The sequence below is a fragment of the Dinoponera quadriceps genome, unplaced genomic scaffold, assembly GCF_001313825.1.
Source record: "Dinoponera quadriceps isolate SergipeBrazil2010 unplaced genomic scaffold, ASM131382v1 scaffold405, whole genome shotgun sequence".
NCBI classification, from domain to species: domain Eukaryota; kingdom Metazoa; phylum Arthropoda; class Insecta; order Hymenoptera; family Formicidae; genus Dinoponera; species Dinoponera quadriceps.
This window is the reverse complement of record NW_014554754.1, coordinates 1441375-1457607: the sequence shown is the minus strand read 5'-3', so window position 1 is coordinate 1457607 and position 16233 is coordinate 1441375. Positions and strand designations below refer to the sequence as shown.

The window sequence follows — 16233 nt, the reverse complement described above, 5'->3', positions numbered from 1 at the left end:
CGTCGGGATGAGCTCGCGACGATAATTCAATTTCTCACGTCGCGCCATCGAGCCGCGCCGACAAAGAACGAGGAAAGCTTCGTTCGCTGCGAATCGGTCGCTTTTCCGCCTTTCGGTTAGAGAGGAGAAAGAGAGAGGGGGGAGGAAGCTCGTTGCCGGAAGAAACTGGACGAGCCATCGGTATTTACATCGATTCCCGAGTCCGCGTAAGCTGTTACCGATAACCGTTACGTGAATGCAGGTAATAGGAAGCCCCGCGTGGGTTCGCGGCCGCAGGGCGCGGAATTTCATACGACAGGATGGAAACGCGTCCTATTTGCCTGGAACATCCCGCAGAATGTCCCGCCCTGTTACCGCCGAGTGACTGCTGCCTTCTCATGTTTAATTCAGGATTCGGACGGTGGCCGCAGCTCAGTCGATATACTTTGACGGCTCCTGTCTCGCTGAATCTGCCTGCGATTCCGCTTCTTCTTCGTCTTCTTTTGATTTTTCTTCTTCTTCTCCTTCTCCTCCTCCTCCTCCCTCCCATTTTCATCCGCTCGTCTTCCCCGTACATACCGCGTATGTCTTGTCAGCTTCGCGTGGATCTTCCCCGCTTGTCGATCTTCTCGTCGCCATGAAAAATGACTCCCCACGGCCGACAACAGCGGCGGTCGTCGAGCGATTTCGATTTGCAACTACTCGCGGATCACCCGGACGACGTTCCGGAACTTCGTACCTCCGAATTGGAATTTTCGTATTTGCGAACGGCGGCGCGCATGTAAGCGCGGGATATGAATTTCACACACTTTATAATAGTAAATCAATAAATCCGGTGAGAGGGGAAAATTCACTCTTGGACTCGAATTGCGGAATTAAAGTTTCTCGCATCATCCGCAGGACCCTGTCGAACCCGTCATTGAACTATCGACGAGGGCGAGGCCCACACGATCGGACGAAACGGGAGAATCTCGCATTATTTCCCGTATAGGGACCGATTAATTCCGTAAGAATTTCATTGCCACCATTTCGCCCCCTCCTTCCCCCGTCCTCTCGAGGTTCTCGATCGCGGGATCTCCGATAATTGAAAAATAGATTCCGCTGTGCACGCGCTCCCCAGGCAAAAGCGGATTCCCGTATGGTATCGGGAACTGATTACGCGGCCAGAAGAAGAGAGGGAGATGGAAACATATATATATATATATATATATATATATAAAGGGGGAGAGAGAGAGAGAGAGAGAGAAAGAGAGAGTGTGTGAGAGTAGATTGAGATCCACGGAAAGCGAGGGGGTTAGGATCAAAAAGAGAAATAGAGAGACGAAAAGAGAGAGAGAGAGGGTGAGAGGGGGAGCAGGATGACGGTGGAAGTTTTAATTCGCAAAGTGCTCTGGCGTATCGTTAATTATAAACAAACAGTGCAGGGTTCGGCTTCGCAATTAAAACGGAAATGCCCGATGGACCCTGCGAGCACCGGCGCGTCATCATCGGCTTCGTAATCGTCGTCGCGACGACGTTCATTACGAACTTCAATCTCCGACGTGCGACGTTCGACGGTCGTTAATAGCGCGCAGGCTCCTCCCGTCGATCGTCGAGAAAAATCGTCGCGCGCTGACAAAGACAGCCCGAGTGCCGGGATTCTTTTTGCGAGTCAGCTTTTCTACGTTGCGCGCCCGGCGCTTTGTCTTCGTCAAAAGGGTCCCCGCGACGGGGAGCTCTTTAAAGTCGATATACAAGACGTCCTGGAAGTCTTACGCGTTTCTTCTCGATTACCGGGCTCATCCGCCAATTTACAGCCGATATTTCCTCGGAGTCGAGGAGGAGTCGATGCTATCGTTTTCTCCCTTCTTTTCTCTTTCTATTTTGTTTTCGCTCCTTTTTTCTCTCTCGTTTTTTTTTCGCGCGCGCGCGCGCGCGAACTTTCAACTCCGATATTGGATACCTTTCTAACTCAAGCATCTTCGTAACTCTCGCGGAAACGCGACTCACAATCCTGCTGCAGATTACAACTTTCGAACCGCGCGATGCATGCCAATGGAGTACGAGTATCGCGAGCAAACGTCGACGAACGATTCGATTCCGAGCACCGATTGCTGATTCTTTTTTTCTTCTTCGCGTCGAGTCTATTCGCGAGCAAACCGTGACTTGGAGTTCCTTTGAAGCGAACTCCGCTCGAAATTAATTGTAGTTTAATATACCCTTATTTACTCAATTCCTTCTATTTGAACTGAAATAATGAGACGCTTAAGGGGATGCCGGAGTGCCTCGTTTTATCGGAATTTTTTGAACGCGCTATGTTCACTTCCGGCTACGTGGAATCATAAATCCTTTCGCATGATGATAATACATGCGTTAATGCAATGTGACCAGCCCATCCTGGTCGATTTTATATTGAAGATGAAAGAAGCTTAAAAACTATATTTCCCTTTGCTAGTTCTTATTTCAATATGGCGTCTGGAGCTGTCAAGCAAAGGTAATATTTGCTTCGTACAAAAGGTCGGCAAGTTATGCGAGCAAAGGAAAATCAGGCCAGGGTACAAACTGAACTGTAAAATAGTATCCGACTATTACAATTAAGTTTGGAAGTCTAGTTTTAAAAAATAATATGCTGGAAAATCAGGTGTCAAGTGTGCGAAATTAGCAGTATAGTAGACTGAAAAAGAGAATGTTATAAAAGATTATATAATTTCGGGATTTAGCGCCAAAGGCGCTGCTCCGTTTGACATCATGTTATTTCGTGTATACACACAGTAATGTATTGCTCATATGGACGTAACAGCAAGAAGCTTGGATAAAGATTGACTATCAATCGTTTTCGTTCTCCATTCTTCGTGCATAAGCATACATGTTATACAATGTTACCATTAGGAAGTCGCTGAAAGTAAACATATCTTTCCTCTGCATGTCTGAACGCTCCTACGGGTATAATCGTGTATTCAAAACTCGTCGGTTTTATTTCGCCGTTATAGAAAGCATTTTACGAAAATAAACACGAAGCAACTTGACCATCAAAGAAAAGGTATATCTCATCGAGTGCTTTATGGAAAAAGCAACATCTACGCAAATGCATATCGTGGATTCCACACAAAATATTAATCGAAACGTGTTGCAAGTGAAAACACACTGAAAAAGTTAGATTTGGAATGTACAATGTGTTTTCTCTACAAAATAGTGCTTAATTCACTTCACTCTGTCCACACGTTGCAAAATAACGGCTGTTTAGTTTCAGCAGCTTCCTCATCATCATCCTGTATGTTTAATGACATCGATAACGTTAACGTAACGTCGTGACGTAATGTCACCAATAACTTTATTACCTGCCGGAGTCGGCAGCCACTGCAACATCCTCCTCTCAACAAGAAGTGTCGTTCTCTTCTGAAGCAAGCGGCATCGCCCTCTCGACGGTGTTCGCACGGCTAATGCGGTACCAAAATTTCGACTCGACGTGATGTTATTCACTTCGAAGCGCGATGTTCCCGAGTTCCCCGTGCGGGATACCCAAAAGGACCACGACGCTCCCCCGGCGCTTTAAGGGAGTATGAATTTCGTTGCGGCGCAGGGAAAATTCGCGAATCGTCATGCGCAGCCGGCCGCGAAACGTAAATACGTTTTGCGAAACATTTCACGCGAGGAAGGGTGGGGGAGTCCTGATAACTTATTTCAAATGAAATTTCGTACACGGCTATTCGCGCGATGTTACAAGCTTTATACTACGCTTTCGCGATGAAAACGGGAAACGTTTCTGAAAAACACGCACGTCGCGTGCGCGCGCGGCATCGACACGCCGCTTGCAGATATTTCAACGCGCGTTGCGGAGGGGGGGGTGGAAGAATGTTGCAAAAATAAATCGAGCGTCAGTATGGGACAATTTATTGAGACTGTGATATAAAAATGTAATTGCCTTTGAATTATGAAACGCGTGACAGCAGGCGTATTGCGCAACGCGACGCCCCTTGTGTTGTATAATAGAAGGTGTCGTGGTGTGCAGGCAATTTAACAAAAATACAGAGGTCGTGCTTCGCGCTGCGCTGTGGCGTAATCTAAATCTTTTTTCATTCTCTCTGTCACACATACACACACATACACTTTTCTTTCCGCATGATGAACGAGTGATTGCGATGAGCGCAATAATAAGTGCGCGCTAGGGTACCCGCCAACGGTCTAATGAGTAACGTTCGAAAGAATGTTATTAATGGATATCGTAGATACGAGGCGCGCCGAGAGAAAGAGAGAGTAAGAGACAATCTACACGCGTTCGTAGCCGCGAAGATGTAAGTTTTACGGCCGGGCGAGAGGGGAATAGCTATAAAGCACTCTTTCCGCGCGCGCGCGCGCGCTACGGCCATTCCATTAATATCGTTTTGTCATCGGTATGGCTTGCAGGATTATGTTATTCTTGGCGTTCCGCGCGCGCTCGCGTTGCTGACGCGACAGGTTTTGCGAATTATGCACTGTGAAATATTATGAACGTTCGCGGAAGACCGTTAGCGTCCCGGCTCCGTAATAAACAGTCCCCTTTCATTTTGCATTAATTCCCGCGGATTTTCCGCAAGCTCGAAGGACTCTTCCGCTCTCTCTCTCTCTCTCTCTTTCTTTCTCGTAGATCCTGATTTCTCCGGTATTCGCCCACGTCCGGTCGCGCTTCGCCTCTCTAAATAAATCGCCCACCCTTTCGCTGAAAATATATTTTCCCGTAGGCAGCTGCCGCCGTTTGTTACTTCGAGGGCACGATTGAAACGCAAAGTTTCACATTGGATGAGGGGTGGTGATATGGCCCGAGGTAACTGGCCGGGAAGGGGTGAGGGTGTAGAGGATTACATTTCGCATTCATGGAATTCCATCGAGGCCGCGTAAATCAAAAGTTCGAGGGCGTATATAAGCGCGGGGGAAGGGCGAGGCGTGGCGGAAACGCGAAGCGAGCGGGACTGAGATCGAAGATGTCGGGGCCATCGTTCCCTCGCTCGCTCGCGCGTTCGTTCGTTCGTTCCGGCGTGCATAACGTCGCGACTGTTTCTCTGTGCGTCGCTTACGCATCATTGCGCGATCCGGGGAGTTGTTTTCTCTGTGCACGGCAATATCGCGACGGCAGGAGAAGCGGAAGCAGAAAGAGGAAGGGAGGGGGCCGCGAGGACGAGGAAAAATCGCGAACGGCGGCAATAGGGTGATGATAGAGGAAGAGAGAGAGAGAGAGAGAGAGAGAGAGAAGGAGAGAATGAGGATGCGCGTATTATCAACGATGAATACATTTTTAGATACGACGGATAAGGGAGCTTTATTTATCCCGGCAGGATTCTCGGTCTCTTAATTCGCGAAAGGGATTCTCGCGCCGCGATCCGCGAGACTTGCCGCTACGCGAGACAAAGGGTTGATCTTTCCTCGTGCCTCGTCTACGATGATTTAATATCGGCAAATAATCCCCTCCAGCCCCGCGAATTTAAAAGCTGCGAGAGAGCCCGATCTAATTAATATCGATATAATCAGCGGCGGTTAATTGTGTTTCGCCGCGCGCTCCGTCTCGCACATTCTGCGCTCGGTCGACTCGGCGAACGATATAACGCACATGTACAGAGACCGTCGGGCGATTAATTAAAAATGCTGTCTTGCGATATTAATTTCGCCCGGCGGATTTTTAATTAGACCTCGTGCACGGCGCGTACGTTGAAGTCTCGCGCGAGTCATACAAATGGCCGATATTATGTCGCCGGAATCCAGTTTGTCAAGCCTGTTCCTCCCCTCCCTCNCCCTCCCACCCGCCCATATTTTGTATTTCAGCGTTGTACATCAGGACACCCGCCTCCTTTTAAATGACACTTTTTTACATTCTCCGCTCCGAACCCCCGCGATCTTGTTTCAACTTCTGGATTTAGGTTTGCGAAAGTATCGCCGAGAGAGGGTAATGGGTTATCCTGGACATCCAAAGTAGACACGATAAAGTTCAAGTGCCACCTGACGAAAGTTTCGAGCTTCTCACAGGCTTCGCTCGGCCGGCTGGCCCCCAATACAGCTGGGGAGGATTAAAGGCGGCTTGGCATGTGCATTACTACCTACCACGCCTTTCCACTTCTCCGATTACACGATTTGTCCTCTCGCCGGGTGTTCCGTCGCCGCGAGGGGGGAAAAAGAGGCCGCCGAAGCGCCAAATTAAATCGGCGATCGACGAGCGATCCCAATTCCGGGAAGCGAGCGTTCTCGCGAGAATGTGTAAATTCTCAACTCGTACATAGAACATTTCCCGGGGTCTAATTGGGATCCAGCACGATTTTCCTAAATAATAGTGGATTCTGATTGGGATATCTACACGGTAAAAAAACATTTTGTATTGTTGTGTTAAAATCGGCCCTCGTTAAGAATTTTGTGTTAAATTTTTTACATACCGCGTGTTAATTTAACATATTGTGTTAAATACCTCAATATTTTGTATTGAGTCGATATCTAACATGCGTGTGTGAGTGTTAAAGTAATATATTTTATACTTTAATGTCAATTAACGATATTAATCTTGTGTTAATTTTTCGACATATTTGCGTCACTTTTCAACATATTCACTTTGTGTTAAATGGACACCGAAATTTGTGCGGACCGCTTGGGACAAAATGCAAAATGTGTTAAGTTTAACACAAAATTGTTTACTGTGTACGCAAGTTCTGGTTAGAAGTATAAATGTTTCACAAACATACGATTCTAACAAGGAAACCTCGCGAACCCGAAAATTCGGATTTTCATGTAGCTCGGCATAAATGTAGGTCGGATGAATAGATGAATTTAGAAATGTTCAGTTGGGATGAAAAAACACTGTTTGAAGCAGTGAAACCACTTCTCAAAAATGGAAGCTATCGCTTTTTTTTCAATATATCTCGTATAAGTTAAATAAAGTATAACAAATATTTTATACCAAAAGGTATCTCTAGTTAATGTCATTCATTTCTCGAAAAAAGAAAAAAAAAATGATTTCCAATAATTCATCCTTTGTACTCCCTGTGTGAAAAAGTACTCATTGCACTATAATATCACAAGGTTGTCATAAAAAAATATTCCAGATATTCCACCAGCGATTAAATGAAATATAACTACGCAATGCGATGAAAGATATTGTAACAAACGCAATAGGTGACATATTGGGTTCCCAATTAGTATTAATAATGAAATAACCTATTTTGGGACAACTTGACGTATTCTAATCGGAATCTACCCCGTGTCCGGGAAAATCCGGGAAAATTTCTACGCGGCGAGGCGTTTCGAAGTCACTCGTCAATTAGCGGATGATAAAATCGGCCTCGCCCCGTAGATTCCACTCTCGTCTTTCATCCACGAGGTGGACCGTCTCGCTCCGCCGCGCTCGTTTCTGCTCATTTTACCGAGCGCGCACGAGCGAACGGGCGTGTGTGATCGCAATACGTTCGTAAAATATGATATTTAAATACACACCGTTCCGCCGCGTATCGCACGCACCAATGCGCCGAGCACGCACGACCGGCGGAGATTGAGAGGGAGGAGGGGAAGGAGCGCAGCGGCTAACAATTAATTTGATACGAGGCGAATTTCCGTTTCCGCGAAACTCAACCGGGCTAACAATCGCTGTGGCTGCGACAGCACGTCGAAAATTGTTCATCGAATTATCGGACGATTAACGTCGATGCACGATGTTAACGCGCTGCTCACGCTTTCCTCTTACGATGTCGGCGGGAGGGGGGGGNGGGGGGGGGGGGTCTTTCCACCCGACGCGGAGGAGATTCCGCGAGGCCCGCCGGCAAGGCGCATTCGACCACAATGGCGTCTCTACGTTCCGCTTCGAGAATTTGTGGCCGCGTGCAAACGCGTAATTAGTTTAAACCGAGTAACGCGGTAATTAAGCCGGTTTAACTCCTTTATCAAAGTGAAGCGGACCCAGCGTCTACGTTAGCTCGTATCTCGGTTGTCTCTGCGGCTTCCCCGGTTTATCCGGCCCCGCCGTATTACGCGTACGTAACCCGCGCGCGTTCTCTCCCACGACTTACGAGCGAGCGCGCTCGCTCGCTCGAAAAATTCTCGCACACTGCGCGCGCGAGACGTGGATGAGAACTTTTCACTCGAAGTCGCCCGGAAACTGTCTGCATGGAAACGGACGGACGGACGGACGGCCGACCGACGACTCGCTCGTATCGGATTTAACGACCCGGGTAGAAATTTAAAACGAGAGACCGGAAAGGTCCTATACAATTTTTTTCTCACTTCCATCTGGAGATCTTGTAGAGGCAAGTCCACTTGGGCCCTACAGATAAGTGAAACGCTCGTAAATCAGGCCCTATCTCGGTAAGTTCATTGAACTATGTAACATACTGGAAGGAGCACTGGCGTGATGGGGACCGTGTGTCTGTAAGGCAAAGGCCATGTTCTAAGTAATAATTTCATTTCTATAAAAACTCAGATAAGATCAAGATGGACACACAGTGAGAGATGTTATTTAGATACTGTTTCTCTTGGCACGAAGTCATCTGGCGGGAATAAGGAACAGTGCTCCCCTTCCAGTTTGTTGTATAGTTCAATGTGTAAGTAATGACTGACTAGGCCGTATCTTGTTATCGATTTCTTGATATTGTTCGTCGGTTTATAAAAGAATTCAAATTCGTGCTTGTAGCCTGTTTCTGTTAAATTTTCCACTTAAACGCGATTTTTTTTTAGAACCAAAGTTAGTCAATTTGCTGTTATTTCTCCCTTGTTACGGTGAATTGTGCTTATGTCTCTTTGAGGCCTCACTTTGAAATATTTTAGGAATTGACTGACTAGACTCTGATTGGGTCATAAGAGCGCGTAGACCTTGTTAAAAGTTAGTGCTTATGCAGGGCTTGTATTCTCGAATTTGCCTTTTTTGACCCCCTTGATCTTATCTAGGCCCAACGAAGGCAGGCATGTTTTGAGGCATTCCTACCTAAAGTCCTACAGACTTAGGGTACGCCCCGATGAAGTTTCTACCCGGGGGAGACGAGCGACGTTCTCGAACAACTATCGACGGGTTGTCTTAAACAACTTCAAAGTGACATTTCCTGGGGACGCGATCGCTTTGAATTTCCTCTGTCGCGCCGCTTTCAAATCTGCTCCCGGGGGGTGCAGATTCGGGGGTGCGCTTGTGAACGCACCCCGATATTCGCGCGGATCGCGAATAATCCCTTCGAAACGGTCGGCCGAAACGGCATGTCGTTGTACATTCTTATTCGCGCACCTCCCTCCTCTGGATGTTCCCGAAATGAAACATCTTATTTCTCCTAGCTGTGAAATTCGGCAGGATTACCGCGCACCGATAGCGGGATTTCCGACTCGCGAGGAGGGGCCCGCAGGGTCGAGAGAGGGCTGGAAATTCTCTCACCGGTATCGGAATTAGCGGGGCACAAAAGGCGAAGCGGGCGCACGCGGCCGTGAAACGTCGGTCGAAGTAAGAGAGAGAGAGAGAGAGAGAGAGAGAGGGGGAGAGGGCAAGAGAGAGCACGCTCAGAGAATAATACGTACAATGGCGCGCTTAGACGGCAGGCAAGCAATTCTGGAGATTAAACCCGGCCATATCTGTAATTGACTCCCCGGCACATCCTTGGCTTTTCATTATTCAGACCCGGGAGAGAGAAGGGGGGGGGGGCCGCCGAGACTTTTCAAGCCCGGCGCGAATCCCCGAGAGCGCCGTCCTGCCGATTAGCGCTCGTCCGCGAAGACCGACGCCTTTGATCTCTATCATCGTCTAACCGCCGACCGCTCCGATGACAGGTGCTCTCCCAGACTTTCTCATCACTCGACCGCGGGAAAGCGATATATCCCGCGTCTCTCCCGTCCCACCGCCGCGAAAGTCGCGAGAGACGACTTTTAACGAGGCGAGATATATATATATATATGTGTATATGTATATATGTATTTGATCGGAGCGGAATCGTCACGATCGGGCGCGGAATTCGATTCCGCGCGACGAGCGTGTCCCTGCAAAGCTCAGCGGGAAACCGGGCACTTATGGCGCCCGGGCATTTGCATCGTGCGACCTCTCCCACGAGGGTTCATAAATTTTCACGAGAAATTTTATGAGCTTTATAGCGAGGCGCGCGCGAGCTATCGTCGTCGTCGTCGTCGCCGTCCTCGATATCCAGTGACACGTCGTTTAACAAAATTCACAAGCGGCACTGTTGTAGCCGAGAGCATCGAATTTCGATATTCCCTCGCGCGAGCACTCGACGGAGACCGTCCTTTGTCTCACTTACCGGGGAACTGGTCTAGGCGAGCGCCGACAGCCCAGGCGTGTGTGTTTAAACCACCCGTCCGTGTTTTTCCTGTGTTGCAGGTGCCAGGAATGTCCCGTGGTGAAGCCTACCTTCCTTTGCGGCAGCGACAATCGCACGTACAGCTCGCCGTGCCGTCTCGAGTACCACAACTGCATTCACCACACTTCCGTCCACATCGCCTGCAAAGGTTTTTGTCCGTGCAAAGGTGAGAAAGAGAGAGAGAGAGAGAGAGAGAGAGAGGGAGAGACACGAGCGAGTCGCCAGCTTAAATCGGGGGAAATTGGGTTTAATCTCGGACACCGGATTAGGGGATGAACTCCTGAGCGCGCGCGCGCGCGCTCGAGCTTCAAACAGTTTCGATAAGTCGCGTGTGACTGAAGCGATCGTCATGCACCCGTTACAAACATCCGGTTGTTGCAGGGGCTGGAGCATCCCTCAAACGAGTCAATTAACGGTCTTCCGATTCCTTACGTTACTGCACGTGAGAGACCCTCGCAGTGGGATTAATGTCTTTTTTTGATCGTGAAACATCGCGACAATTTTGTCAATCATTCCCACATTGCAAATCCAAGCGCACACTTGCGTGTGTCAAATTACACATTTGCAGGTGTGATTTGATTTTTTATATAAATTTTTTATATAAATTAAATTTTAATTGCGTACTTTTCGCGTAGAGAATAAATCTACACGTTTAAACGTGCGATTTAACACATTTCACCATGTACAATACGATACATAGTACGAAGTGTGTAGAAATGTATAGGAATGTGTATTTAGTATTATTATCGGTGTGTAAAAAGTATACATATCAAATAATTTTGCATATTTAGGTCCTCTTGCACGTGATTTTTATGCGTGACTGTCAGAAAATGTGTCTCGGGTTAGAGAGAAAATTCTTAGCATTTTTCCGCTGGTTCGGTGAAAACGCTAAGAATTTTCTCCCTAACCAGTGATATCTAATTTTTAATGTTCTTTGTAATTTAAAAAAAAACAAATATTTCGGATCATTTTAATCGCATAAATAATATAAATTTGCAATACAACGAGTTCATTATAAAAATACACATTTAGCAAAAGGACATGTTTTATCTTTAAAATTCGATACATTTATGGTTAATTGATAGCGCATATTTCTTGTTGAAAATAACGAAAGAGAATAAGGATATTAAATCCTTACACTCGCTCAAATGACTCGCTTTTAATGCGCGATTTAATATGCGAGCATGTAAAATGTGTACTCACTGAACTATCTAGAAAAGTAACACAGATAAAACGTACGCAGCAAAATAACATGTGTAAAAATGCGTGCGCAAAAACCACACGACTTTAGTACATGGGAGTGTGCGAACATTACACATTGGAATTTGCGGTGCTTTCCGTGGATATTTATTGAAATGTGAAAAAAATCTTTTGCCAGAGAATTCGTCGCGGTGAAAAGTCGTACGCTTCGAGCGTTTGTTACCGGGCTTCCCGGCAGTGTTTAGACGCAAAGAAGACGGACCGACGCCCGCACCGAGGCGCTCTCTTCGTTATTATGTGCAATTTTCATTTCTCGTTAGATCCCGGCGAAATGTTCAGCGAGAGTTCTCCTCGAAGGGGTCGCTTCATGACGGCGGGTAATCGCAGATAGATTCGTAGAGCGCGCTAATATCCAGACGGATCGGCCATTCGGTATTGATAATTCACGGAATTACAAATGCGGACATCGTGCCAAATTGGCAATACAGCCCGACCATGAACCTGAACAACTCGAGCGTCGTTACATGCATAACGAAACAGCAGTCGCAATGCGGTTACACCGTGAAACAACCGTAGAGGCCGGCGGCCTTCGACGGTTTCGCCGTTTCGCTGAGAGAGAAAAGAAGTTAATATTCGAACGTGATCTCGCTCCGTCCGCCGGCCGCGAGGGTAGGGCAGCACGCGGACAACGGATTAAAACGACCGAATGAAATCTCGGCGGATGGTGAAAACGAATTACGGCGGAATTACAGAGAGATTTTATCGTCGCGACGATTTTTACGGCGCACGGGAAATCTAGCTGAATCGGCGATCGCCGACGACGACGGCGGTAAAACGGGAAGAAGAAAAAAGGGTGGGTTAGGGGGGGGGAGGGAGTAGAGAGGGTGATTTCAACGAGACGACCCGTGAAACGCATCCGTGACTTGAGATAACGCGCGTAAGATCAATTTGTAAGCATATTCGCGTGGTGGAATATACGGTAGTGGGTTTCACAATGGGGGCGGCCGCGCGTTTGCATGACGCTCTCTCGCCGGCCCGACGACACGCGGACCTTCCATGAATATTCATAATTGGCAGTTAGAACAATAATGCCCGCTGTTGGGCATACAGCGCCGATGTACCTCGGCAAACGTCGGCCGGCGCGAATCGTGAATCACCGTTGACGGAAGAATAAGCTAGATCGGAACGATTAAATTCGCGAGTCGGCGACTCGTTATTCGCGGTTGCCGTATGCACACACACACACACACACACACACACGAGCGAGCGCGCGTTATACATTCGGGCGTAATATGTACGGAGTTGGTTAAAACAGTAACTCGGGGGGATGGAGATTTCGGCGGCGCGCTTCACGGATTTCCTTCCATCGGAAATTCACACTAAGCTTATTTCCGCGGCCGTGGCTGTGTGTGATAACACGATGCGAGTTTTTCAAATGGAATTACGGGGAATATTTGTGTATTTATTAGTTGACCCGTGCCCGGAGAGACGTTAGCTCGACGGAATTGTGAATTATCGTAACGAGTTACGACGCTGATAATAGATACGCCGTCGTGTAGATACAAAAGGTATCAGTCGAGGTCATTAAAGTTGCCGATGAAGACGCGTTCGAGACGGTTGTGACTACGAGATGCATTATTAAATACTCCTCAAAGCCGCCGATCGCAAGCGGAGATACGCGTGAAATACATTCTTCCTGGAGAAAAATTTCACTGAGTTTCTGGGAATTGTTTTGTTGCGCCCGCACATACGTTCTTTGTTTATTTGTTTGTTTGTTTTTTTTTTTTCAAACATGATACATTGGCCGAGTGGAAGCGTTTGTTCCGTGAAAAATTTATTTCGCGAAAGGTCCGTAGTCGCGCAGGGGCGACGAGCGAAGCGTGTTTTGAGCTTGTTGCACTAACGTACGAAATAAAGGGAAAATACCTGGAACGGATTTCACTTAACGTTAATGAATATCAACGAGCGCGGCTCGAAACACGCGAAACTACGCACCGACGGCGGCGGCTCGCCGGTGTGTAAGCGGTGATTGAATTTTATAGCTTTGTGTCGATGCGGTCGCGCGTGTTTTGTCGAAAAATCATAACGCTCGTCGATGGCGATCGAAAATACGAGAGCTAATTTCGGAACGACCGGGTTCGACCGTGCCTGATGAGCGGCCATTCGCTCGCATATTCCATTCCGGAAGGCGGTGGAATTTTTATCGAGCCATTTTGTAACATCGCGCACGTCACCAGCGCTCGCGTTTTAAATCTTAATGCGGGACAATAAAAAAATTATCGCGTTTTCACGAGCGAACAGTTCGGAGCGTACGAGCCGAATATCAATGCAATTATCGAGACAGATTGTGGGTGGGTCTGTGTATGTGTGTGTGGGGGCGCGTGTGTTAGGCCTATCGCGTTTGCGGTCGGACGATTCATTGGAGGCCGGAAAATTCGGCCGCGTAAAACGACGGTGGTATTGTACGACGTAATTGTGTTGCAGCCGGCTCGACAATCGTCGAGTTTTCATGCCGAATTGAATATCCTTCGAATACGCGATATTTGTAATTTGCCGAGCGGTTTATCCGTCCCGCCGGTTCGCCCGGCAAAATAAACGGACGAGCGAGAGACCCGAAATGCAAAAACGGAATCATAAGTGCGGCTGCAAAACAATGCTACACGCCGGGGCAAATGACACTTTTTGCATCGCCGCTCGCGTCGTTCTCTTTTCCGCCATTAGCCCCGTTCTTTTCTCTCTTTTTTTTTTCTGTCGGCTTCTTTTTTCCGGGACTTCGTTTCGCTTTTTAATTCGAGCCCTTGAAAGGTCGGCCCGCGCGCGAGACTATTTTCCTGTTTTTCCGGCGGCGGGAATCGGTGACGTCCGGCCGGTCTCTCCTCGACGAGAAACCGGAGGGACCACCTCGCCCCTCGCGGAAAAATCACATCCGCCGTCGGCGACGAACGTACGAACGAACGTGGCCGGGAAAGTGGCTCGCCCGTTGAAAAGTGCAGTCGGCTTTTCGATTTCTGACGTGCAATTTGTCGGCAGTCACGCTCGAGTTGATTCGGGCTAACGAACCAAGTATTTTCGACGTTGCGCCGGGGCGAAATGTAATTTCGCCGCGACTGCAATCAGTATATGCCCGGCGTAGTAAGAGTGTATTAATCGGACGAAATCCCCCCCACCTCTGTCTCTCTCCCTCTCGCAGGCGCCGATCTGCGCACGTACACGAAGAAGATGCAGATGCAGAGGAAGAAGACGCTCATGGGCAAGATGGGTCGCAGCCACGACATCACCCTCACCCCGCGCGACTTCAATTATGACAATCATCACTACCAGTACCTCAAGTACACGAAGCGCGGCAAGGTAAGTCCCACTCTCTCGTCCTTCTTGCGCCGTATTTTCCGGCGCAAACGTGCTGGCGAAAATATCGCGAACGAGCGAGCGAGCGCGCACCCGCGCGGAATCCTCTCGCCCTCCATCGTATTTGACGGGTCGCGCGATGGTTATGGGTTCTTGAATAGAAATGCAGTCCTCCACTCTCGTGCGTTCGCACGGTATTGCGCGACACGTTCGTAGCATTTACGTAATAGCGTACACGCCCGGTAACGTACCGTATAATACGCGAGCGATATCTATTTCCGTCGCTGCTTCTCCGAATGTGCGTGACTCGTCGAATATGTGATAAAGTGAATGTCCCAATTAGCGAAAGTGTCCCAATTTGTGATCGCGTCTGTCCTTTTCGTTATAATTCAAATAATTCAAGCAATATAGTTTTCCCGGTGTTTATCCGAAATAATGCGTTTTTACTCTAAATTTTGTAGATTATCAGTGATAACAAATTTTGGATTAAATTAAAAGCCATAGTGAATGCTGGGATATCGTAATTATAAGCGTGCTGCTAACGGTGACGGTTCGAACAGTTGTTCACCGACATCTTAAAAATTGGCCGTCTAATATAAAGTGTCTTTTTGGTATTTCTTTGTAACTGTTTTTAACCTCGAACGATTGAAATCGTATTGTCATCGAAGAAAAATTAAAGAATATTTTGCAAGTGAAAAAAATAACAAAGTACATATTTTTTTCTTGTAATTAATTTGTGTATGTCACTAACCGGCACTGGAATATTTATTTCTCTCTACTACTGACTACCTAAATAAATATGATATAAAATGATATATGATATAATAAATATGATATAAAATGATATAAATATTCCTATTTCTTCTCAAAGAGAAAACGTTATTATATTATATTTGATATTTATTCTTCACAAGAAAATATGAGTTGTAAATTTTATTCATTATAAAGTTAAGAAATAATATCAAGATTATAACTTATTCCTTTAAAATTTAATAAATAATACAAATATGAATATTTAGTCTATAAACTGTTATATTTAAGTCAGTAACAAAGATCTTCATAATTTTGTATCAATTTGTAACATTGGAATAATGATTTTTGTCTATCAATAATGTCCGTGTACGTTCATTTATCTGTCAATAATATAGGCATACATGTGTCACAAATTGGGGCAAAATCAGTTACATGTCACTAAATGGTGCTTTCGTCACTTTTGAAAATATATTATAAATTAATTAAAATTTTATCATAAATTTAGAAATATAATACAATTAGAATCCCCCTTTAAACTTTTGAACAAAATAAATGTTACATATTTAACACGTATGTTACATTGAAAAAAAAATTTACTGATAAAAGGAAAATTTTTTTCAACTATAATAAATTGTTCGTTTGCGTATAACTATGAACGTATTTTTTTTAATAAGTAATTTATTTA

At 46.6% G+C, this 16233-nt stretch overlaps 1 protein-coding gene across 1 annotated transcript in view; it reads left to right on the top strand.

Annotated features, from left to right (window-relative positions):
- The window catches only part of LOC106741465 (testican-3), a 148572-nt gene that overhangs the window by 106446 nt on the left and 25893 nt on the right, over positions 1-16233 (top strand). The window contains exons 5-6 of the mRNA XM_014613535.1: positions 10271-10416; positions 14641-14798. Of these exons, the coding sequence (XP_014469021.1) occupies positions 10271-10416; positions 14641-14798 (304 nt within the window). The remainder of the gene's footprint in view (positions 1-10270; positions 10417-14640; positions 14799-16233) is intronic.